Source organism: Platichthys flesus, chromosome 2, assembly GCF_949316205.1.
Source record: "Platichthys flesus chromosome 2, fPlaFle2.1, whole genome shotgun sequence".
NCBI lineage: Eukaryota > Metazoa > Chordata > Actinopteri > Pleuronectiformes > Pleuronectidae > Platichthys > Platichthys flesus.
Genome location: NC_084946.1, coordinates 19,071,626 through 19,094,417, shown reverse-complemented (window position 1 = coordinate 19,094,417; position 22,792 = coordinate 19,071,626). Strand labels below are relative to the sequence as shown.

Genomic DNA, 22,792 nt, shown 5'->3' with positions numbered 1-22,792 from the left:
AGCAGCCCTTGGAAGCACTTTTTCAAATGCTGATATATAGATTTTCTTTTTTACATTTTTGAATGTGAGTCTACACTCTTAAATGTGTATTTTGTTCAACCCCTTTCCAATTTCAGAAAACGGTACTTGCTCAGTAAATAAAAATCAGCATCCCCTTTAACAAAGCAATGAGAAGAGCTGTAACAAATACTTGGTTTTCACTAAGTGCTATACACACAAACACAGACACACGCACACTTAAACTAAGCTACACACAGTCCACACCCTGTTATTGTCTCTGATATCACAAAGCAACACATTTATTGCCTGGCTTATCTGTTTGATGGCAGACTAGTGAATTCTTTCCCTTGTCCTCTGAAGGAGAGGTATCGCAGGTCTTTCCTTCCTGTCTTACTGGACTGAACTTTAACTCTCTTATCTGTGCAGTATTCACTGTGCTTTGTTCATCTGTACGTGCAGTATCAATTGTTCATGTGTGATACGTTCACTGTAGACACTCTCACACTGCACACGTTTTGCCGGTTTTTAAATTAATTCCATTCATATTTTTCTATATTTCCATATTTTGATATTCCTTACACTTAAATATTGCATGCTACCTATAACTTACTGATTTTGATTTTGACTCTTGCTGCGGTAATACTGCAAATGTCCAAATTGTGGGACTACTAAATTATTCTCTTACCTTATCTTATCTAATCAAACATGGTAAGAAACAGTAATAACTGGCGTTCCCTATTTATTGAGCTCAATTACTTCTGTGGTAAATGTAATCACCGGAAGGATCCATTTAATTTAATATCCAAATAAAAACAATCAATCAATAGTCAGATTTATTGGAGTCATAGTAAAGTCATAATAAAAAAAGATACTATTTGTATTGTATAATGCATGTCTAGCTCTCAGTTTAGGTGCGTGTGCTTGTATAAGCCTTCATGTAACGTGGACAATTGATCAAAACTATTGTTGCAAAAGTGAAAGTGTAAGTAAAAGAGATCGAGACATTTCGTTGCAGGAGAGTTAAATTTAGAAAGGAGGAGTGGCCGCATGGTTTTCACATCGTTTTTTTCTTCTTCTTCTTCTTCTTGTAATTTGAAACCTCATCTGTGCACAGAAAAGCAGCCGAGACAAAAGATGCGACCTGCTGGCCGGTGTTCTCAAAGTTTCCCCAGCAGGAAAACGAGTCGCCCGGCTGAGAGTGTTCGAACAGTTTGAACAAGAGGCGACTTCTCACGTCCATTGTTCGAGATGCAGGTGAAAAATCAAAGTGATGGATGATGGAGGGAGGAAAAAACGAGTGCGGCGTTTTAAACCCACCGACCAATCCACGACGAGATGTGCAGGAGGGCGGGACGTGCGGGCCGGAGTGGCAGGATACTCGCCCAATGGGACGCTCCTGTGGCCGGCGTCGTCCAATGGCATGCGGACTGGAGCCGCCGCATCCAACGAGAGTGGACTTTGAAAATAGGTTTGGAGAAAAAGCGTAGTGGAGCGGACATCATTCCTCCGGCAGCGTCTTCAGAGCAGACACGAAGGCGACGAGCCAAGCAGCAGAGACAACACCGCTTCTCACAAACAGGACTATACCCATCTACGTTCAAATTAAACCATGGCCGACACCGCTGTTGCCAAGACCGCCGCCCCAGAGGTTACAGCCAAGGTGCGTTTCTTTCACTCTCTTTTTTTTTATTCTCATGTTTAAACACGGCGCCTTAAAAAAAGATTTCTTGAACTTTTTTCTAAGTTGCTTTGTGTGTCGTGCGCACGGTGAAGCTAACTCCGCTTCAACTCCGGGGTTTGAACTCGACGGGGATTTAAACCAAACGTCACTTCACGTCAGTTCAGAGAGTAATTGAGGTGAACTGTGTTTCACCTTCAATGAAATTAATTAAAATAGCCCTCGTCGACGGCCGCACGCCGCCAGTGTGTGTCAGGTGTGACAGCCGGGGAAGTATTGCGTCGTTACGGTCGAATGTATGTGATGTGTTGAGCTTTAAAAATCCTTGATGAGCAGACAAAGCGCTGGAAACGGTGCAGGAGGTGAAGCTGCTGCTGTGGGCGGGAAGACTCGGTGACGCGAAGGGTTACGTTACTTGCGATTTCCGATTAAACTCCTTAACATTTCTACTTTCAAACCTTTACTGAATTAAAGTGGATCCCATTTATAGCAGCTGAGCATTTTAATTCAAACCACGCACTTCAGGATAAAACTCCTTACGCCTGAACGTTTCATTGATTGGGGGGGGGGCTTTGCTTTTATTTTGTAGGAGCTGAAGGAGAAGAAAGAAGTCAAAGTGGTGGTGGTGGAGGAGGAGAAGAAGAAGGAGGAAGAAGAGAAGAAGAAGACGGACAACGGGGACGCACCTGCCAATGGCACAGTGAGTTGGAGACGAGCACTTCCCGGCCTCATGGCCTTTTGTCTCCGCAGCCGTCATCGTGCAGGTGTCCCTGTGGCCGCCTCCCCCTACGGCTCAGCTGCTCCTCACACTGCGCTTTGTTTGGGTTGTGAAATGGCACAGATGTTAGCTAGCAAGACGTCCCCACTGGGTTTCTGAGGGTTTTTTCTTTCTTCTCTTTCCCAGAGCTTGGTGGCTTTAATCCTCTAGGGAGTTCATTGAGAGCGTCATCCAAGTGCTTATTCTTAAAGTGTCCCTAGGGGATATAGTAGATGTGTGTTTGTGGGAGGGTTGTTTCAACTGGGCTTTTTCCTTTTCTGTGTTAGAATTTTTTTTTTTTTTTTTTACAATTCAGAACCCATTAAAATGAATTTACTTACATGGCACTTTCTCCTCTTCTAGAATGGAGCTGATCACAGTGACAAAGTGAAAGAACCCAAAGAGGATGATGAGGAGGAGGATGAAGAAGAAGAAGAAGAAGAGGAGGAGGAGGAGGAACACAAAAATGGAGATGGTGGGTTTGAATTTTCCTCAGGACTTCAGTAACAATTCACAAAGTTTCAGATGTGCCATAAAGTGTTCCCTCTTGTGGCTTTGTTTTAAATTCTAATATTAGTAAATCTTTTATTTGTGTTGATAACACTCAAATTAAAGAATGCATTTTCTAACCTTGCAGCTAAAGCAGAGGAGGCGCCCCCTGCTGAGAAGACCGATGCACAGCCTGTGAAGCGTGCAGCTGATGAGGAGGAGGTGGGTGTACAGTTGAATCACTTGTTCTACCATACGTGATGCCTAATCAGCTAAACTTTGAATATTTGCTAATACATAAAATATTTTCTTCATGTAGGAAAAAGTGGAGACTAAAAAACAGAAGAAGGAGGAAAATGGCGACTCAAAAGGAGCAGAAGTGAAGGCTTAGATCTTCGCTCTGTGTTTGCGGCACTGTCTTACCGGCCTGGTCAACATCATGTTGTAGAGCTTGTGCTTCTCTGTATCTATGAGAGAGATTTCTTTTCGTTTGCTCCCATGTTATCACATTGCACTGGAGTCCTGAAACATAGTGGCCCTGCATCATTTTTTTATGAAATGTTATTTATTGGTCTTTAAAATGAGCTTTTTTTCTACTTGTAAAATTGGGCCACACAATGAGATCAGTTCTTTTTTATTTTGAGGTTTTATATCAGTATGTGAGAAGCACAATCTCTGTCAGTGCTGACCAGATGATTCATACATTCAGGCAGCTGCTCACCTCCAAGGCTCATGTTGACCTCTCAGATTCACATAAAGGACCAAAGATGAGTTTTAAGCAGGGGCTAATGGACACTTGTTAGCATTATTAGTTGAGGCATTCTGTTTTTGTGTTGAGCTGCTAATTAATCCTTAGCTCGGCTGCCCTGTCAACATAACAGACTGTGCAAATGAATCAAGGGGCTGTGTCTTGCACCTCCATGATAAGAGTGTTTGTTTTATGGAGGCAGGATTTTTGCAATGTTAATTAACCCCTCTTAAATCTTCAAGCTTTGGTCATTTGTTCTGTATGCATTCCACGCAAGTTTGTACCATTTATACTTTGTTTTTTCTTACATCTTCAACGAGTTATGTTATGGCTGTGTAGCCCAGTTTTTGTGTCCAGGACTGCCTTTTTCAGTAACAGAATGACATTTGGTTACTTCAGCCACTGCTTTGTATATTCTGATAAACAAATAAATTGTCTTTTTACATAAGTAAATCTATGTTGTGTGTGTGTGTATATTCCCTGTTTTTTTATGACAGAAGTGCATTTTTCAAAACCAAAATTTAAGTAGATGATGTCACCTGACCCAATTTTTCTTCACATGGAAAATGGCTGGCTCAGACACAGGAAGATGCAGGAATAGTGGCACTCACTGGGCAATGGAAAAAGGACACTCAACGATTTGTGGTCTTGTCTTTTAGCACCACCATGTGGTGTTATCAAAGATTGCAGAACATATTTCACCTGGTTTGGGTGAGGACACTTAGAGGTAGAAACAATAATTGACACAGGAGTCTTAAATGGCAAAAAAATCCTTTTTAATTTAACAGAACCCTGAATAAAAGTAGCTTTTACAGTAACGCTGCTAGTATTGAGCAATAGGTGGTACCATAGAACACAAACTCAAAATGTGTGTTTTCTTTTATAGCAAGCTGCAACAGCATGATCCATACAATTGCAGTTTCCTCAGAAACATTAGCACTGCGTGCATCGAGTCAGTCTGTAGGCTGTAACAGCCAATTATTGACATTCTGCAGAGGCAGCAATTATGGCTGGCACCATAATGTTGAGAGCCAGTCAACCTCATAATGAAAGGCTTAAAACATGTTACATACAAAAGTTAATGTCACAGCCCTGAATCCAGGCCTGGTGTCTGCTGAGGGCCCAACAGACGAGCAGTTTGCCATGGCACAAAACATGTAGAAAATAAATCAAATGGACTATTTTCCTGATGAAGATGGCTTCTTTAGAATAGAAAGGAAATGTGATTTTTTCTTTTTCTTCTGTGATTGAAACGCTTCCAACAAATAAGTGATCACTATACTGAGTTGATGGGCAGAGGGTGGTGGAGCAGAAGCCTACAGCCTGAAAGCATGCGTCCTATTGATGACAATAAGTACTTGCTGCTGGCTCTATGAACCCCTCCCCCAGTCTTTTCTTTCATTGTTGTCCACCTTCAGGGTTACCCATAGTTCACATGAGTCTTCTCTGATTGCTGTTCTTCTGTTTTGTTCGGTTTCCGACTGAATGCTGATTCACACCCCAGTTTCAACTTCTCCTCTTCCTGATAATGACAAGAATCACTGTCATTATTACAAAGGTATGGCCAGGAGCAGGGTGATGGCTCACTGAGCTTTCCATGGCTTAGTGAGGGCCCAGACAGAATTCGCCACCAGTACACATTTCTCTGTGTTTTTTGAAAAGTTGTGTGTACAAGCCCGTTAGCTTGTGTCATCCTATTAGTCATGGCTCTGTGCTGATTAAGGAATTAATTGTCATTGTACTCATACTCGGGGCTCGATTAAGCGTCACCCAGCACTAAACTGTGAAATTTGGGGAGAGCACACTGGTTAAGTCACCGAATGATCGTGTGGAAAAGTGTTGTTGGTTTATTTTTCATGTTAAAATATGAACAATGGGAAGCCCTTCGAGACTGCAACCGCTATTAAGCACTGTTATGCATTACATAAATATTGTTTATGTGTATGGTGTAAATGCTAAATTAATGCTAAATATCTCTCAAATAAACTGTTAGCGGTGGGCCACTGACAGCACATTCATTGAGTCCGAAAATCCTGCTTCGGGTGTGATGCTAATGTTGCTAACTCAGAGAAACAGGCAGGTAGACATTCCCTTGGCCGTGTGACCGAAACCAAACATTTACACAAGGCTTTGAGAGGTTACAGCTCATGCAGACCTTAGCCAACTGATAAAAGGAAGAAAACAGGGGAAAGCTTTGGTTAGCCTGTGTGTGTGTGTGTGGTGATTGAAATGTCTATACAAAATATCAACAAGCAAGAAAAGAGGACGAAAGATTTTACAGCAAAGAATCAGGCAAAGGATCTATCCTCAAAGAGGTCACTCGCACACTCTGTCACACACAAATAAGTGCCATTTAAACCAAAAAGGTCACACAATCCTTACGAAAAGATAGGAAAAAATGCACGGGTGCACGCACTGTATAAACACACTGGTTGTGTATACACAGATTAGAGCAGTGGCCAATGTCTGTCTGTCTGTCTAGCTCTGAGAAGAGCAGTGCTGATTAGCGTGAAACAATATATGGTGGAGTTGTGCTGTACAGTGTGCGGCAGGATGTACAGTGCGTCTGTCCTTCTGGTGCTGGGAAGGTCAACACTCAGACACTGAGCGACAGCGTGTGCCATTGAAAGTGTGCGTATGTGTGTGCGTGCGTGACTGTGAGGTAAAGTAAATTAAGAGGCTTCTCTAAATGTGCAACAATAGTGGCTGGGTCTCGCTATCGGTGGGCTCACCCTCATGGGGGGGCAGGTGGTAGACCACGCAGAGGGAGGAGTACAGGCAGCCCACGAATGACATCAGGCTTGAAAAGTACATCACTCCCTGGGCCCCACCCACCAGTGAGGTCAGAGGTCCCATCGCCACAGAGACCAGGATCTGAGCCAGGAAATACTGGCAGCTGAGCAGAGAGATGTCCACCCCCATCCCTCGTTTGGTTCCTTCCTCTGATGAGCCACAAAACTGTGGGACACACATGAGAAAGTTGAGTTACGGGGCTAAATCTAACCACACGGTTAAGCATTATTCTTTTATTATTTTTTGGAATGATGCCTAATTGTCTTTTTCCTGAGAGTAACATAGGAGGATTGATACCACTTTTATATCAGTTAAATATGAAGCAGCCATCACCAGTCAATCAGCTCACACCGGGAAGAGGGAAACAGTTCACATGGCCCTAAGAGCCAGAGGGACCATAATCTGATTAGCAGAAATGCTACAGCTAAAGAAACATAAAACCTTAATGTGTTGTTTTTAAACTTTGGTTTTCTAAGAATGCACAATTTAGATTTAGAATGTAAACAACAACTTCACTAAGTAGACAACATTCCTCTGCTAAGGCCAAACAATCCTACTGGGATGGGTTTGGAACTTTTTGTGAACAGTTTGATTTCTTTGAGGGTATTTTCTTGGATTCAATTTTCTGTTTAAGGAATTTCGCCCGTTTTCTTCCTTCTACTTGGTTTTGGATTTGTGTCCTTGCACTTTTAGCTTATTACTTCCTGCTTTATATTGTACGCACCATGGATCTCGTTTCTGAGCACTTAACTTCCTGTCTTTGTCTGCTTTCCCGCTCTTTGTGATCACCTGCCCCACCTTTGTTTAGTTACCTCAACTATGGCCATTATAGTTTCATCGGTGTTTGTTTGTTAATAAGCAGGATTACTTGAAACCTGCTGAACTGATTCCATGAAATGGGTGGAAAGGTGGGTCATAAGCCAAGTAAGAATCCATTAAATGGAAAGGGAAAACTCAGTTTCATAGTGAGATGGGGCATTCGCCTTGGCGGAGATTCACCTTCTAGTGTCACCTTTATCTAACTTAAACTGCTTTCAGACATACACTGAGCTCAGCAGATACTCCATATTCTCTTTCCCGAAGACGTGCATGTTCGAGTGAGATGCTCCACAGTTTCTGTGAATGCTCTGCGCCTGGCCTCCAACTGTAAAGTCTGTAGAAATTCAGGAGAACTTGATGTGACAACACAGCAGGGGATTCCTCGCTGGTTCCACAACAAGTAGGCAGGGGGTGGGCTAAAAATGGCGCAAAAATGAAAAAACAAACAAAAAGAAAAGAAAACAAATATCTTTCGATGAAACTGCGGAGCCATACACATAGAATAATATGTAAAGAGGGTTTATGGTGATAAGAGCTGACAACAGTGTCTGTGAGATATAGAGAAAATCATGTGATCTCCGCAGTAGAGTTAATCGATGCTTCCTCCCTCTGCCTGCTGCACCCGGCTGCACCAGAGCCTTAATAATGCAGAGGATTTGTTGCTGATGTGTGTGCAGAGAACCTCCCGCTGAGTGTTTCATGAGTGAAAGGCAAACTGTTGTAAACTCTACAGCCAATTCTCCAGCGTTTTTACCCACAGGTCATGTCTGAAAACGACACTTGAGTATTTATTGTTTATTAAGGTAATTATTGAGTGTCGGAGGTGGAAGGTTGATGACATTATCAGCTAACTGTCACTGGTCTTTATGCAAAGCTCAGCTCGGCAGCTGTATGGTTGGTGTGTGTGGGGTGACAAATAAAATGTGAATTTGAATTTTCTGGCTGTAGATTTATCATATTTAATATTTAACAGACTGGTAAAAGAGTGGTATCAAGCTTTTTATTTATCTCTCGGCGAGATATTGAATAAGCATTTAAGTATTATTCTTAAAGTTATATAATATAATTTAACTACAAATTAGTGAATGTTAGTCCTACACATGCGGCACCTAGATACTAACCTGAGGGCTCTGGTAGTATTCACACAGCAGAGAGTAAGGCAGCGTGCATAGAGAGGAGAAGAGCACTCCGTAGGTGACACAGAGAGACAGTATCACGTAGAGGTTGGTGGACAGTGTGGCAAGACCTGTGCCCAAACCAAACGCCAAGTAGGCAAAAAAATACAGAGTGCGAAGAGAGAAACGCTCCTCTAGTTTCTCCAATATAGCTGAATGTCGAAAGAGGAAAAAGAGAGACACACAAAGGGGAAATGTTAAGCTGTTAGGATGACAAATGACTGCAAAGAAAATCCAACAAGGGGGAGTAATGCATCTTCCAAGGGCAGAGCTATGTTAACACCCAAGTCATGATGTAAATGCAAGTGTAGCTTACCTGAGTAAAAAGCAGCACTGAATGCATAGATGCACATGCCCCAGCAGCCCATGCTAACGCCAGCATTGTAGCGTTGGTAGGCCTCCGAGTCGTGGGGTGCTTTGGGGTCTCCTTTGAACACAACCTCCCCCATGAAGTCGGTGTAGAAGAGCAGCATGCCTTCAAAGGACAGCCAGCCTGCAGCGCGGAGAGATGCAAAGCCTATTAACTCAGTTCATTGGAAATACAAAACAGGCCGCTTCTAAGATGTTGCATGGCTCTTGACGAAACTGAATTTTAAATGGAAAGGATTTCTCTCACCCAAAAAATGGTTAGTGCATAAACTCCGCATGGAGGGAGGCATCCTGTAGATAGCTATACACAGCAGCTTCATTGACATGTGGGATTCTCCTGTCTCCACTTTCTCACTCAGGTCACTCTCATACCGCACCCCATTCAGCAAAATGTTTGCAACCTAAGTCGGAGAAAAAGAGAGGTGCATTGTGTTCAGAAAAATGCAGTGGTGGCTACTGAGTGAACAACTTTTGTCCTTTTCAAAATATGTGTCTGACCTGCTGGCTGAAGGTCACTGTTCTTCTGCGTCCATTCTCTAGCCCGACAACCTGCGTGGCCATGGGCTCCTCTATCAGTGCAAGACTCTGGGGTCTCTTCAGGATGCCAGCGTTGGAGCCCCGGTGTGACCCCACAAATGGCTCACCTCCAGCTGTGTCCTGAGATGCTCCATGAGATTGTGCATCTCCCTCGGGCTTGGGCGCTTCCTCATCCTGAGCTTCTGTGGCTGGATCAAACTCCACCTCAGCCTGGGTCTGTCCTACAGGATGACTCCCTGTCCCCTGTGTGGACCCCTCAGGAAGAGGGGAGTCCCCTGGAGGCAAGGGTGCAGTGGTGGAGTTTGGGGCGAGGGCTTGTGGTGTCTGCTGACCTGTGTAGCAGTCTATGAGCACACTGTCTATGTAGGAGGTTCCTAATGAGGAGGCGAACTCATTAATGCCAGTGAGCGAGCTGTCCCTACTGAGGAAGCTGCCATATTTTGGAGTGAGGGGGCTCAGTGGCGATATGGGGCTACTGAGGCCGACACAGAGGCATGCATTGGCACTGCAAGAATGGGCCAGAGGGTCTGGAGGGTGAGATTTTGTGAAATTGTAGCTGTAAAGACCGTCCTCCTCTTCCTCGTCCAGTCCCAAATTGGATCCCGGGCGGACCGGAGGAGAGAAAGGCAGAGGAAGACTGGGGCTCTTCAGATGGTTTTGGCTGGAGTTTTTGTTTGGCTGGCTCTTTGGTAGCGTCCGCTCAGGGATACTCGTCAGGGTCATGGCTGTGGCGATCACCAAAGTGATGCTCGTAAACACGTATATAACCCGCAGTTGACCTCCCATCGACCTTCCAAACTGTGTCGCATCCCAGTTGATGCCACCCACGATGTAACCGAACCCACCTCCTAGTCCTTTAAAGAAAATCAAAATAAAGGCGTGATAAATAGTCAAACTTTTATAGAATTTGTTAAAGCTCTATTTCTGCTAGTCTTTACCCTGATTGTCATAAAAGAATAATATCTAGAGTTTCTATCTTCTATGATATAAATTATACAGCATGTATTTTTAACCTCGTAAAGTGTTTTCTTACCTGCCAGCAGTGCATGGATGTTTAGGCCTCGATCCTGGTCTTCTGGGCTGCATACATCCATCATGTAGGCATGGCTTGGGTTGTCGGCTGAATCAGCACTAAAGTCCATCAGGACCACACCACATATTGTCAGGATAATGCCCCACTTGTGATTAAAAGCTGTGTCATCCAGTGCTACTCCAATGTCACGCCCATTCAGCACCAGGGTTAGACCGAGCAAAGCCCCTATGATGTACAAAAAGTCAACGTCAGATTCATATACACATCTCGGGGGGGAGGGGATTTTAAGCTACAATACAGAGATCCACTGTTAAAAAATGGAGCCAGTTTCATGGACTGTGAAATATATTTACTAGGCAGAAAAGGTCTATGAAAGATGCTGTCAAGTTGCACTATGGGAGAAAAAGATGTGTTTTTACCAAAGATGCCAAGTTTTCACCTTGGTCTTTTCATTTGTTGGTTGATTTGTGTGTATGTTTGTAAGTGAACGGATATGGATCAAGAACCATTATGGATCCCAGGGCCGACCCAGGAATTACGTTTTTCACTTTCTTTAAAATTGTGTGACTGGACATTTTTCAACAGTTTTCCAAATGAATAGTTAACGGATCTTGATAGAAAAAAATCTGTCATCTAAGGGATTGGATATTTATGAGTGTATAAAATTGACAATTGACTGCTGGGCCTCGAGAATGATTTGCGCTCATTCTAGTTTCTTCATTATATGGACTTAAAGTCACTATATTTGGCCTCTGCTGCTCTGATTTTAATTTCCTTTTTTCAATTTGTCTCTTACATTTATGGATTGAGTCCTCTTTGAACATTCCTTACCTATAGCCAAGGCAAATATGAATGGTCTCCTTCGCCCAAACCGGGATGTACATCGATCACTCCATGCTCCAAGGAGAGGCTGAACGAGGAATCCTTTCACCCAAAAGACAGAGGACAGAGTTATATGTCACTGAGTTGGAGCTACGGGATTATTGCCTTTCATATGTATCACATGTCAATTTCCATCAGTTGTTCGCTCACCGAGGATTGGGCTAATAAACCAAACCAAGCTGTAGAACTGATCGGGGAGGCCCATCTGTAGGAGCACAGGCGTCACATAAGCTGTTTCCATGGCATAGCTGAACTCAATCCCAAACAGGACGCAGCCATTGAAGAGCAGCTCATGGAAGGTACGTCTCGGAGGAAGTTCACTGAGGTCCAGCTGGTCCAGAGGACAGGGCGTGTTGGGCGGTGGAGGCGGAGATGGTCTTATATACTTCCGATGCTTCGGCTGTCTCTGGAAGTTGTTGGCGCGGTGACTTAGGAGCCGGGAGGTGGACGTTGGGAAGCTGGCAGTTTTGGGGAGCGTGCTCCTCCAGAAACCTGGGCTGGCCAGGAGGGGGTCGCTGGGGGTGCCCATGCCCGGAGATGACATCTCTCTCTCTCTCTCTCTCAAGCCAGCTTACACTGCAGAAAGAGAAGAAAGCCTGGTGTCATGCTGGTGGAACACTTGTATTGTTCATATTAGAGGTCACACAGGAGCAGCACGGGAGCACGTGTAACTTAGCACCTGATGGTAGTTTAGCTCCACCAGCGCCTCACTGCAGTCATCAGCGGCGATGGGCACGACGCACTGCCACCAATGCGCATGTTAGTGTAGTGCGCAGAGCCCATGTGCTCACCGTGGCGGACCACAGCAGTGTAGTATGCGGCACCGCGCTCATGGAGCCTGTTTCCATTTTAATTTTTCATGGAGGGAGCTCGGGTCGGACACAATGGAGCCGCTGGAGGTGGTGATGGAGGCGCACGAGACACTTACAAGGGCAACGTGACACAGGCGCTTGAACGCAAATGAAAAAAATCTTACCATTATAAATCATTTGTGTAGACGCGTAACCGATCGATCGCTTCTCTTCGGGGTGAATCTATCTACATCTAGAACGATGATCGACATGTTTTCCTCGACTTCACATGGAGTCTCTGTGAAGGTGACGAGCCCACGATCCACTCAGCTGGGTTGGAGGAGGAAGGAGAAGAAGGCGTGCAAAAATGAAAGACGATAATTACCTTACCGGGGCGGCTCGTCATTTATTGCGGAAAACTGTGAACAGAACGAGGACCACTGTGATTTACACGACTCATGGCTGGGGTCTTTCTTTGTTTTTTGTTTGTTTGGTTTTTTTTGCCTTTGATGCAGTCATCCCCCCCGATTCCTCCTCCGTCCCGTCTCCTTCCCCCTCTTCTCTCCCCCCCCACCCCTTCGCCTCTTCCTCCCGTCCTGTCCCGTGACGTCACGCCCCTCCCTGCAACATCAGCACCGCGCGGGCAGTGCGAAAACACATGTGACTATCAACACATCTGTCCATCTGCACATCCACCCGCTGCTCTGGTACAGTATATAGGCTGCACAATGTATTTACTGTAGCGTACTTTTGTGCTACTACTTAATTTATCAATTTTATTAAACTCTATTCTACTCTCTCTCTCTGTCTGCTACATTTGAGAGTGAATGTAGTATCTTTCAATCAATTAACCATTTAATGATTTAGTTTTTCAGACCAAGATTTTACATTAAACAGATGCAAATACAAAATAAGATGTAATCAGTGGTATTCAACCTTTCAAGAACTCACACTCCTTGCCACAACTCATATGTTATTGATTTAAAGATATTTCCTCCCTCAACGTACCAGATTGCGATAAACTGTTATATTTCTTCTTCTCTTTTCAATTAATGTTCCTTAAATGCATGGTGTGCCCCACTGACTATAGCCACTGGACCTTACCACCTGTTTTTCACATATTTTCCATTTAACTGGCAACTGACTCCTGTCGTCCATCATTCATTATACTCTGTTGATTAAATGAATTAATCAACAAAAAAAAATTGTACAACATTTTACAAATATACTATGTAAATGTTGTCATAAGATCACAAGACGCATGACCCATGCAAGTAAAATCTACAATAAACAATGTGAACAGAAGAGTCAGATTAAACGATAAGATAAAAACCCTGCTGAGAAAATAACAATACATGTTTTATTCAGCCTAAAGATAATAGCACATGCAAAGTTAATAATTGATGGATGGTAATTTTGTCCAATACAACAAAGTAATGCATTGAGGTATCATTAAAATATGTCAAACAATACACCGAATGTATCTCTTTAGTCAGAGGTATTTGATAGTATAGTATGTCATAACAAAGATCTGAGCAAATTAATTAAATATTATATAAAGAAGTTGACAGTATTTTTCCAATAGCCTAATTACATGAAACTTCCTAGATAATTATGCATACTTCATTAACTATATTTGTCTGGGCTTGGTCCCTGTAGGCATGCTGAAGTGATATTGGGGCCTCCTCTGATAGCAGGCTCATCCTGTCTAATTGACTTTTAGTGAGATAATCTGGCCTGCAGGTTGTTCAGCTGGTTATAAGAGAGGTCCCTGTGGTACTATGTAATGAATTCATTAAGTTACCGAACCAAGAGAATGGTGCATTTTCTCTGTTTTTGTTCTTTTGGTGAATGTAAACATGTTTTTTGTAAGTTCAAATCTTGATCTTCAGAGAAACTGTCTATGGGTCTCAGATAAAATGTGTATTTAGTGCAATCGGTCCCTCTGAAATGAAGTGAAGGGCACCAAACAAAACTATAGGGCTGGGTGAAATCAATGAAGATAATTATTGTATTATGCTTTTCATCAAAAGTTCAAAATATATCGTTATATCGCAAATGAATTGTGAGAGCACAGTGAGGAGGTAGCTACGACATAATGTAGTAATGTTTAATGTCATGACCTCAGACTTATCTAACTGTCCTAAAAGACTCATACAATTAAATAATCTTGGTTTTATCAAATACTATGTTTATCACTACATGCTACCAATCCCAGCTGTGGATTGATATTTATATATGTATATTAATGTAATTTTGTTGTGCTTTTGTATTAATTTTATTCCATATTGGGTTATATTTTATGTGGACCCTGAATCTGAATAGTAAATCACTATCAACATCAGCCTGTAAAGTTGAAGGAAATAAGTTGACACTATTGTGTTGATAACCTTTGTAGCCTTGTTGCCAGGCTCGGTAATGAAACTATTCAAGTGAAATAAAAGAAACAGAAATTTGTATTTAAATACAGAGGTTGAGTCATTGTTTATTCTCATGAAGGTTGGTGAATTTAAAGCAAATTGTCTTTGTCAGGGTTTATTAGACAGACAGACAGGTGACACATATCACACAGGATGAAGGGATCACAGTTCATAAACCTATTAACCTGTGTGAAACCTTAAGCAACCTGCATTCTGAAAATTAAATCATTTTAAATGAATTAAATCTAACATGGAGAACCGATGTTTCACATGTGGTAGGAAAGCAGTGCATAACTAAATGCATTACCAGTAAAAATAAAAAGGGTGTGATTCTAGTAGCACAATCCACGTGTTTAAAAATACCCCGCTTCCGCTTTGTACATTGTGTGCTCTGATTGGCTGATTGTCCACCACTAAGGGAATCTGATTGGACGGCGGAGTTAAGTGGGCGTGTACGGATGTCGTTTTGCAACAGTTTCGGTATGGGCGTTTCATAAACACATGTAAGATCACAACACTACTGAGCCTTCATCCTCCTACGCGCTCCTCTTCATAGAACATGGCGAAGGTGGATCTGGCTCGGGTCGGAAAGAACCTGCTGAAGAGCTGCGACACAGAGGAGGTGAGGTTTCAACACGCTCAGTGTCAGCGGCGGCTCCTGCCAAATGTCTCAGGGGGGGTAATTGTTACGATGATGGCGATGATCAGTGTGTACATGTGTGAAATGTTCCGTCTCCTGGGCAAGCCGTGAACTCTGGTTCCCTCTGAGGGCAGCTTCCTGCTGTGATAAACCTGCCATTAACCTCCCAGTGCTGCTGTAACTCTGTGACATAATGATGATCTGATGGAAAACATGTGATCAACACACCATGACTCATTATCACTGAATATTCAGTGTTTGAATGTATGAATGTTTCAATATGTGATGTGTGATGTGTGATGCAGTGTCGTTTATAAAACACGTTTCATACACAGAGAACTAAGGTGATGTGCAGGGACATTAAACCAACTTAGAATCAGAAAGCACAGCAAGTCATTTTCAATAAAAGAGAAATAAGGAATAGCTCAAATAAATAAATGCTATGAAAATAGATATGAAAGGAATTAGATTAGATTAAAAAGGAGCAGAATAAATTAGGTTAAAGAGATTCCAAAAATTTAAACCAATAATAAGCATAAAATCTGTTTAAGATTTTAAAAATAAGTTGAAGGAGTAAAATAATAATAATAAAAATAGAATAAAATATAATTATATTGTGACTTTTGATTTGTAAAAATGATATAAGCCTCATAGTAGACATGTATGAATAAAAGTTTTCAGTGTGGATTTAAAAGCGGCCTTGGATTCATGGGAATTCCTTTCTTAGACCATAAGGCAGTCATTTCCAGTGCTTCACATGTTGGACTTTACCCCCAGCACCACTATCAGACCACTCCCCATAGATCTCAGTGATCTCAAAGGGTCATATCGTTCTATAATATCTGTTGGGTATATGGGTGCAGCTCCATAAAGGGATTTCAAAATAAGCTGTAAATCTTTACCATTGATCCTGTGGCTCACTGGCAGCCAGAGGTTTAACAATAGGGGATTCGTGAGCTGTTGTTTTTAGATCTGGTCAAACTCTTGCGGCTGAATTTTGAATCACTTGCCTGATGTCTTATAAGACATCCTGTTACAAGTTTGTGTCACCTGTTGTGAAAATAATAAAAAGATTGTAATCCTCTGGGCCAAGTTTCTTGGATCTGGATATTTCCTGGTGTCTCATGATAATAAACACAACATCTTTGTAAAACAAGACATTAAAGACAATATCATGGGTTCTGTGAAATAGGAATCTACTTTTTTACAATTTTCTAACATTTATTTACCAAATGACAAGGGCTGGGCAATAAAACTATTATTTTCAAAAATAGCAACATAAGAAAAGTACAGTATCAATATTATACTTATGCATTGGGCAACCACAGTGAGGAGGATATATACCAGGGGTCTGGAACTAACTAACTTCTGTCCACTCTGCTCGGCAGACTCGGTTTTCCACGTCAACTTTCCTAACTTTTGATAAGGCCAAGTTGGTGACCCCTGAAGACTATTATAGATGTTGCACATACATTGTCTAAAATTAGTGAATGTATGATCACTTCAGACCCATTCTCTCCTCATTGCTCTGGCTGCCTGTGGTTTTTGGAATTGATAAAAAAAGGCATTCATTCTTTGGTTAAACTCTTGCATGAATTTGTTTAAATTTCTAATTGCACTGCATCTATTATCTGTTTTTATGTCTGTGATCTCTTTGTAAAAAAGTAGAAAAGGCAATGATTTAATTATTTGCTTCCTCTTTGTGTTTCAGAGTGTGGAGCTCCGGTCTCTGTGGCAGGACCAGCCTGTGGTCTTGTTTTTCCTGCGCAGGTTTGGTTGTCAGGTGTGTCGCTGGATGGCGTCAGAGATCAGCAAACTGGAGCCGGACATGAGAGCCAGCGGTGTTGCACTGGTCGGGGTCGGACCTGAGGTGTTTGGTCTGCAGGAGTTCAAGGAAAAAGGATTTTTTAAAGGATGTAAGCAGCCCTACTTACACTTCTCCTTACAACACTCAGTAGATTGTGCAAACCTCCGTAGAGGCCCAACAGTCCCTTTATGAAACCATTTTTAAATTCAATAGATTCAGATTTTTGTTTGGATATGCACACAATTTCATACACTCATAGATATGAGTCCCTTAAACATGTCTGACATGAGTGTTGCATCAAGATTTATTCCCATACCTTGATTCACACCTTAGTCTGGATCCATGCAAACATGCAAGGGGTTATTTCTTGATCCAATCTGAAATCTTTTTAGTTTTTTCTTAATCTAGTTGAATATAAAACCAAAACAAGCAAAAAAAAAAGATTGTGGTGAAAACATAACCTTCTTGGTGGAGGTGATAAATCTTCTGGTCAAGTGTTAATAAATAAGAAATTAGTTATTACCTTTTTAATTCAGACCAACACATTTCTACGCATGTATTCATGGTGAGCTTTGTTCCAATAAAGGCCCAATATTATCTTTTCTTTTCAGATACACCAAAATAAAAAATAAAATGTAACTGATACAATTTGTTTATTATTAAAATGGGTGACGCCAGTCCATCACTCTTTTTAAATATAAATATTCATTAATCGTCTTTTCTTTTAGCCATTTACGTGGATGAACAAAAGAAAACCTACAAGGATTTGGGCTTTAAAAGGTGAGAACAGTCAGTTTTTTTAAACTTGTCAGACATTAGGTTCAAATGCTTTTCGGTCTTGTACGAAAAGACCAGAAATATTGGCAGATTGATTGATAATTAAATTACAGCTTTTCAGTTGGACCACTGATAAGCTGCGTTTTGATGATCGCTCATCTTGTTTTCTCTCTCAGGTACACAGGCCTAAGTGTTGTACCCGCTGCTTTGGGGAAGAAAGTACGAGATGCAGCTTCTAAGGTAGATAACCACGTGGTCCGTACAGCTGACCTGTGGTCACATGGAGCGAGAGTTCCTCTCTGACTGTTTCTGACCTTACGATGCCTCTGCTGTTCTCAGGCCAGTGCAGAAGGAATCCAGGGAAACTTCTCAGGAGATCTGCTGCAAAGCGGAGGCATGCTCATCGTGGCCAAAGGTACAATTACAATTAATATACACAGAAATGTGGGTTTGTCTCAGAGCAGGATCTTAATGAGAAGACTTGATGAACCCAGAGAACGAGTGAAGTTTGAACGAAAGCAAAGAAATGAATGCAAATTGCAGATTTGCAGTCTCTCCTCTAGAGGGCAGTGCCGCATCACATCGGTGTGGTCAGAGGTTCATAATGCATTGATACATATTTTTTATGAACATTTTCAAATGATACCACTGGAATAGAGTTATAGTATTCTGATAATTTATCTGCATTTAAGCAATGTTCTAACCTGGTGAAGAAGCATGAACAAATGAATTCACCACACAATACTACAGCATAGAAAGGAAAGACTCTTAGGAAGAGGGTTAAGAAATATACCACCACATTGAAATACCTTTGAAGCAGTTAAGCAGTTGCTCTACAACTTCTCCTTTCAGTTTCCCTTTGAGTGAGGTAGTTTTATACAGACATGGTCTGAATACAGCAGGAAAAGCAACCCTGCTCAACTGGGCCGTCACCAGTAGGGACTTAACTCTCTGAGTGCTGGGACTGTTGAGTTGTGCTCTGGCAGAGTGACCCAGTGGGAAGGAATCTGTGGAAGGGAAGTAGATCCTGTCCTGTCTCACTCCTCAGTTTAAAAATCTTGGCTCCAGTAAAAGTCAGTACTTGCAGAGTTCTCACCAGAGACAAGTATCATTAAAATTCCTCTTTAATTTATGAACACCTCCATAGCAATGAAGTTGTTTATATTTACCTTTAACATTTACTTTTATTTTCATTTACATTAACATAACTGTGATTAAGGCAGATTATTTCTCCTCCTGTGTGTGACAGACTTTAGCATGTGTGCTTGTGTGTGTGTGTTCGTGATACAGGTTTTATTCCTGTTGTTGGGACCTAAAGTGATAAGTGATTGTCTGACTCTGGTTTCCAAGGTCTGTTAGCATTTTTCAACTTGAAGTCTTTATGATAAAAAAATGAATCGATTAATGGATTAAATAATCAACAGATTATCAATAGTAAAAGAAAATGACATGAGAACTGATAACGTCAGACCTTCTCAGTTCTGCAGTATTGGGTGTATACTGGGTTTCAGTACCCATCGTTCTCACCCAACATTAAACCTTGATGAGCACCTTCCCACTTGAAGTAGATTTAGGCTCTAATCTGAATGTTTAGGGGAACAGTGTAGTTTGTTAATACTTAATTATTAAACAGAAGATGTGAGGTAAAACCAGAGGCAGCTGTAAATGTAATCTTGTTTTAATATCAAATTGAAATTTGCACGGTGTATTCTGTTTGCTTTTATGCGTCAAACTAAGTTTTCAAATTCGTTACAACTTTGATTTGGTTGGTTAAAATTGACAACCTGCTTGTTTTGAGATACTTTCTAAACACATTTTATTCTGAAAAGGTGGAGAGAAGGTCCTGCTGCACTTCATCCAGGATTCACCTGGAGACCACGTTGCTCTGGAGGAGGTTTCCAAGGCCCTGGGTATCACAGCCAAAGTAACGGCAGGACAGCAACCAGTGGTAAGACGACCCACGATGAAGATGTCTCACTTCTCATGTCCCCCCCTCCTCAACTTCACATGTTTTCTCTTAATGCCCATTATTGAACTTTGAGCTGTACAGTGAAGAGTTAAACAGAATAGAACAGAATGACATTCATTTGTCCATTGACGCACATGGACCGATTTGTTCGTCAGGTGTTTTCCAGCAGACTCTGTTTTACGTCAGTAGAGACTCATGCATCAGTTAGCCTCTTCACAGACCATTTCACACGTATTACTCCACCTTCATGCCATGTTAGTGTCTGGGTTAGAGGCCCCTACATCTCCAAAACTCGAGGTATGAGCTCAGTCTGTACCTTATTGGACTTCCATTTTGTATTATTATACAACAACCAGCGCAGATTTACGAAATATGATTTATGAAATATTTACGCTTCTTACAAAGACCATTATGTAGCCCCTTCCACACTCCAACAAATTGAATTTCAAGAATACCATGGAAATAATGAATAGATTCAACATGCCATTGATTGCTGTTATCATTATAACCAGGACCTTTGGAAGAAGCATCCATTCATTATTCCGATATTCAAATGGAGCATTGTGCCTTTACTATAATGATAGATTCATATAAAACAGTTTGATTCTATTCAAAGATGAGTAAATATTGTTTGATACAGAAACAGCCTCTCAAATCCTACATCAGCTACTCTGGTTCTGTGGTTTCAGTATAAAAAACATTCATGAATAGAAACGGGTACATTCATCTATATCATAATATCACATGAAGAACTGATATGTTCAGAGGTCATTGACATGACCTCTGATAAAATTTGAAAAAAAATGTCTGTTCAAACAACGTAAGAGGCTCATGGCCGGAATTTATACTGTTAGACTGAATTGTCAATTTGTGGATTACTGATTACTTGGCTTCTGGTGAAAAATGATCCAGACAGTGTTTTAATTATTTCAAATTAAAAGAGACTGGATCTCTCCTCTATCTGTACTCAGCTTTCTGCCTGAGATTGATTTTCACAACTATTAATGAAACTGAAGTTTGGGACGGTCATATCTGATTGAAGCTACTGAGTCCAGGATAACTGATGAATGGAAAAGGCAATCATTTCATCTGGTATTTCTTGGATTGGCTTCAGCCAACTGTCCTATAGTGAGGGAAATTCATGTGAAGTGAATAATAATCTGTGATCTGAAAAACATGCATCCATGATATTAGTTTTATTAATTATAAAAAAACACAAGGCGTTATAAGGTCAGGGATATTCCCATGTACATGGGTAGCCTTATTTTTAGAGGTGCTAGGACATGTGTTGGTAAACATTGAGACCTAGTATCAACAGTCTGAGATGTCATTTTGTCAGAAACTGAACTCAAATGTCCAACCTTGTACAGGATTATGTGTCTTTTTTGACAGGTATTAGCAAACTGGTAAAAGAACGCATGGCACGATAGTTTCAGGGAGTTTCTGTTACTTACTCAATATCGATCAAGACCCTTATCAACCCACAGCAGATGCATCATAACATCTTTATCGTGAACCCAGTAGCAGTTGGGAATATATTTGGCTCAGTCTGGTATCAATAGAAGCCATTTCTCCATCTGAGGAGTGGACCTCACCCAAAGTTTTCCACATCGTAATCTGTAATTAAGACGCTGGAATCAGGTCTGAATCACAAACTAGATTTGTGGGAGCAGATTAACTTGACTGCCAGTAATGGGACTTACACCTGAAGTTTGAATAACAAATGGCTCTTTCGCATCAGGCTGTGTGTAAACAACATTGTTCAAGCTCATTATTGGCGTATTTAACCTCTGTACTTTCTCTTGCAGTGTAATGATGATGTTTGTTCACGATGATGACGGCGCCTCATGGTACCTGATCAACACAACGCAGATGGAGATTTGGGAAATGGAATGTCATTGATTTGTTAGAGTGAATATAAAACAATTGCCAACAATTTTAAATGTCTAATTTCTTAAAATTTGTGTAATTTATAATTTAAAATTATGTCTGCAGTGAAGGCGCATTTTTGTAACAAATGTTTTTGTGTAGTTTTTACCTAAACTTACTTTACACTTACAGACAGATTAGCGTGGTTATTTTTATGAGCATTTACTACACTCACTTTACAAAATGAAATTGTTATCGTTTATATATCAAACTGTAATTAAACTTTAAATTCAATACGTCTTCAGTCGTTTTTTTCGAGAAACAATTGCATGATTGTTACCTGACAAACCAGGACTATGCTACACATACAAATATGCAAACATAAGCATATTTTACTTACTTTTAAGTATTTTGTTAAGATTAAAAGATTGTACATTGTTCACCTTCATTTTGAAAGTTGTGAGCATATTTTGTCGTTATATCTTTATTAAACTTTCTCACATACAAACAAAACACGGCAGTAGACCATATACTATGGCCATGTCACTCATCCCAACCAAATAATATTGTAAATAAAATAGAAGTTGTGCGTTCCTCTACAGAACAGCACCTTATTTTTCTTGAGACATAATGTTTCCTAACTGTGGCCAGACCCCTCATCGCCATGAAGTCCTGGAGGTCACGTATTTGTCATATGTATTATATAAAAAAATAACCATGTGCGACCCAACAGTAGTCTGTTTGTAGTCTGTCCATCCTTACTTACTGTGAAGACAATGTCCTGTAGTAAGGCTGCGTACTATTTGTGGGTCTGGATGCTGAGAAAGGGGTCTCTCTACTTTAAAGTGTTGCAGCACAAACAGTAAACACAGAGATTAGATGATCTCTGTTCATTCCAGCTTCAGGAGCTCAATGTAAATTGAGTCTGAATTCAAAGGTCTCACAGGCCTGTGGGAAGCTAAATCATCATCAGCCCCCCCCCACACACACACATTAAATCTGATATCGGTCTGTTGGCAACCTGTGAAGAAAGCCATTCTTCAGTGAGTCATTAGGCAAGCGTTTTATGAGTAAGGATTTAAATTCTCCACAGAATTCAAAGCTCAACTGGGCCTGTTGCTTTGCTTGTTGGGAATTCGTAGCTCCCTTGACTTGCGGCTCTGTTATTGTTGTTTGTAAGTGTTTTTCTCTGTAGGTCTACAGAATAAAGTCAATTTAGATTAGATAAAAAACGTGTTA

General features: G+C 41.2%; 3 protein-coding genes across 4 annotated transcripts; 2 read left to right on the top strand and 1 right to left on the bottom strand.

Annotated features, from left to right (window-relative positions):
• Positions 1–1,479: 1,479 nt before the first annotated feature.
• On the top strand, positions 1,480–4,125 carry si:ch211-222l21.1 (prothymosin alpha). The gene is made up of 5 exons (XM_062404640.1): positions 1,480–1,660; positions 2,268–2,378; positions 2,799–2,910; positions 3,073–3,146; positions 3,244–4,125. The coding sequence occupies exons 1-5, from the start codon at positions 1,610–1,612 to the stop codon at positions 3,313–3,315; spliced, it is 420 nt and encodes a 139-aa protein (XP_062260624.1). The 5' UTR covers positions 1,480–1,609; the 3' UTR covers positions 3,316–4,125.
• A 323-nt stretch (positions 4,126–4,448) lies between these two features.
• On the bottom strand, positions 4,449–12,533 carry slc45a1 (solute carrier family 45 member 1). 2 transcript variants are annotated; one of them, XM_062404629.1, is made up of 10 exons: positions 12,257–12,533; positions 11,431–11,856; positions 11,230–11,322; positions 10,399–10,623; positions 9,327–10,219; positions 9,076–9,229; positions 8,776–8,952; positions 8,406–8,611; positions 6,405–6,630; positions 4,449–5,194 (listed from the first exon to the last, which is right to left on the bottom strand). In XM_062404629.1, the coding sequence occupies exons 2-10, from the start codon at positions 11,822–11,824 to the stop codon at positions 5,166–5,168; spliced, it is 2,397 nt and encodes a 798-aa protein (XP_062260613.1). In that variant the 5' UTR covers positions 11,825–11,856; positions 12,257–12,533; the 3' UTR covers positions 4,449–5,165. The 2 variants fall into 2 exon arrangements, with proteins under 2 accessions (XP_062260613.1, XP_062260605.1); XM_062404621.1 differs by having other exon boundaries at positions 4,449–6,630.
• Positions 12,534–14,952: 2,419 nt separating this feature from the next.
• prxl2b (peroxiredoxin like 2B) lies at positions 14,953–21,847 on the top strand. The gene is made up of 7 exons (XM_062404609.1): positions 14,953–15,113; positions 16,843–17,047; positions 17,667–17,718; positions 17,892–17,955; positions 18,055–18,130; positions 19,545–19,663; positions 21,493–21,847. The coding sequence occupies exons 1-7, from the start codon at positions 15,051–15,053 to the stop codon at positions 21,517–21,519; spliced, it is 606 nt and encodes a 201-aa protein (XP_062260593.1). The 5' UTR covers positions 14,953–15,050; the 3' UTR covers positions 21,520–21,847.
• Positions 21,848–22,792: the final 945 nt, after the last annotated feature.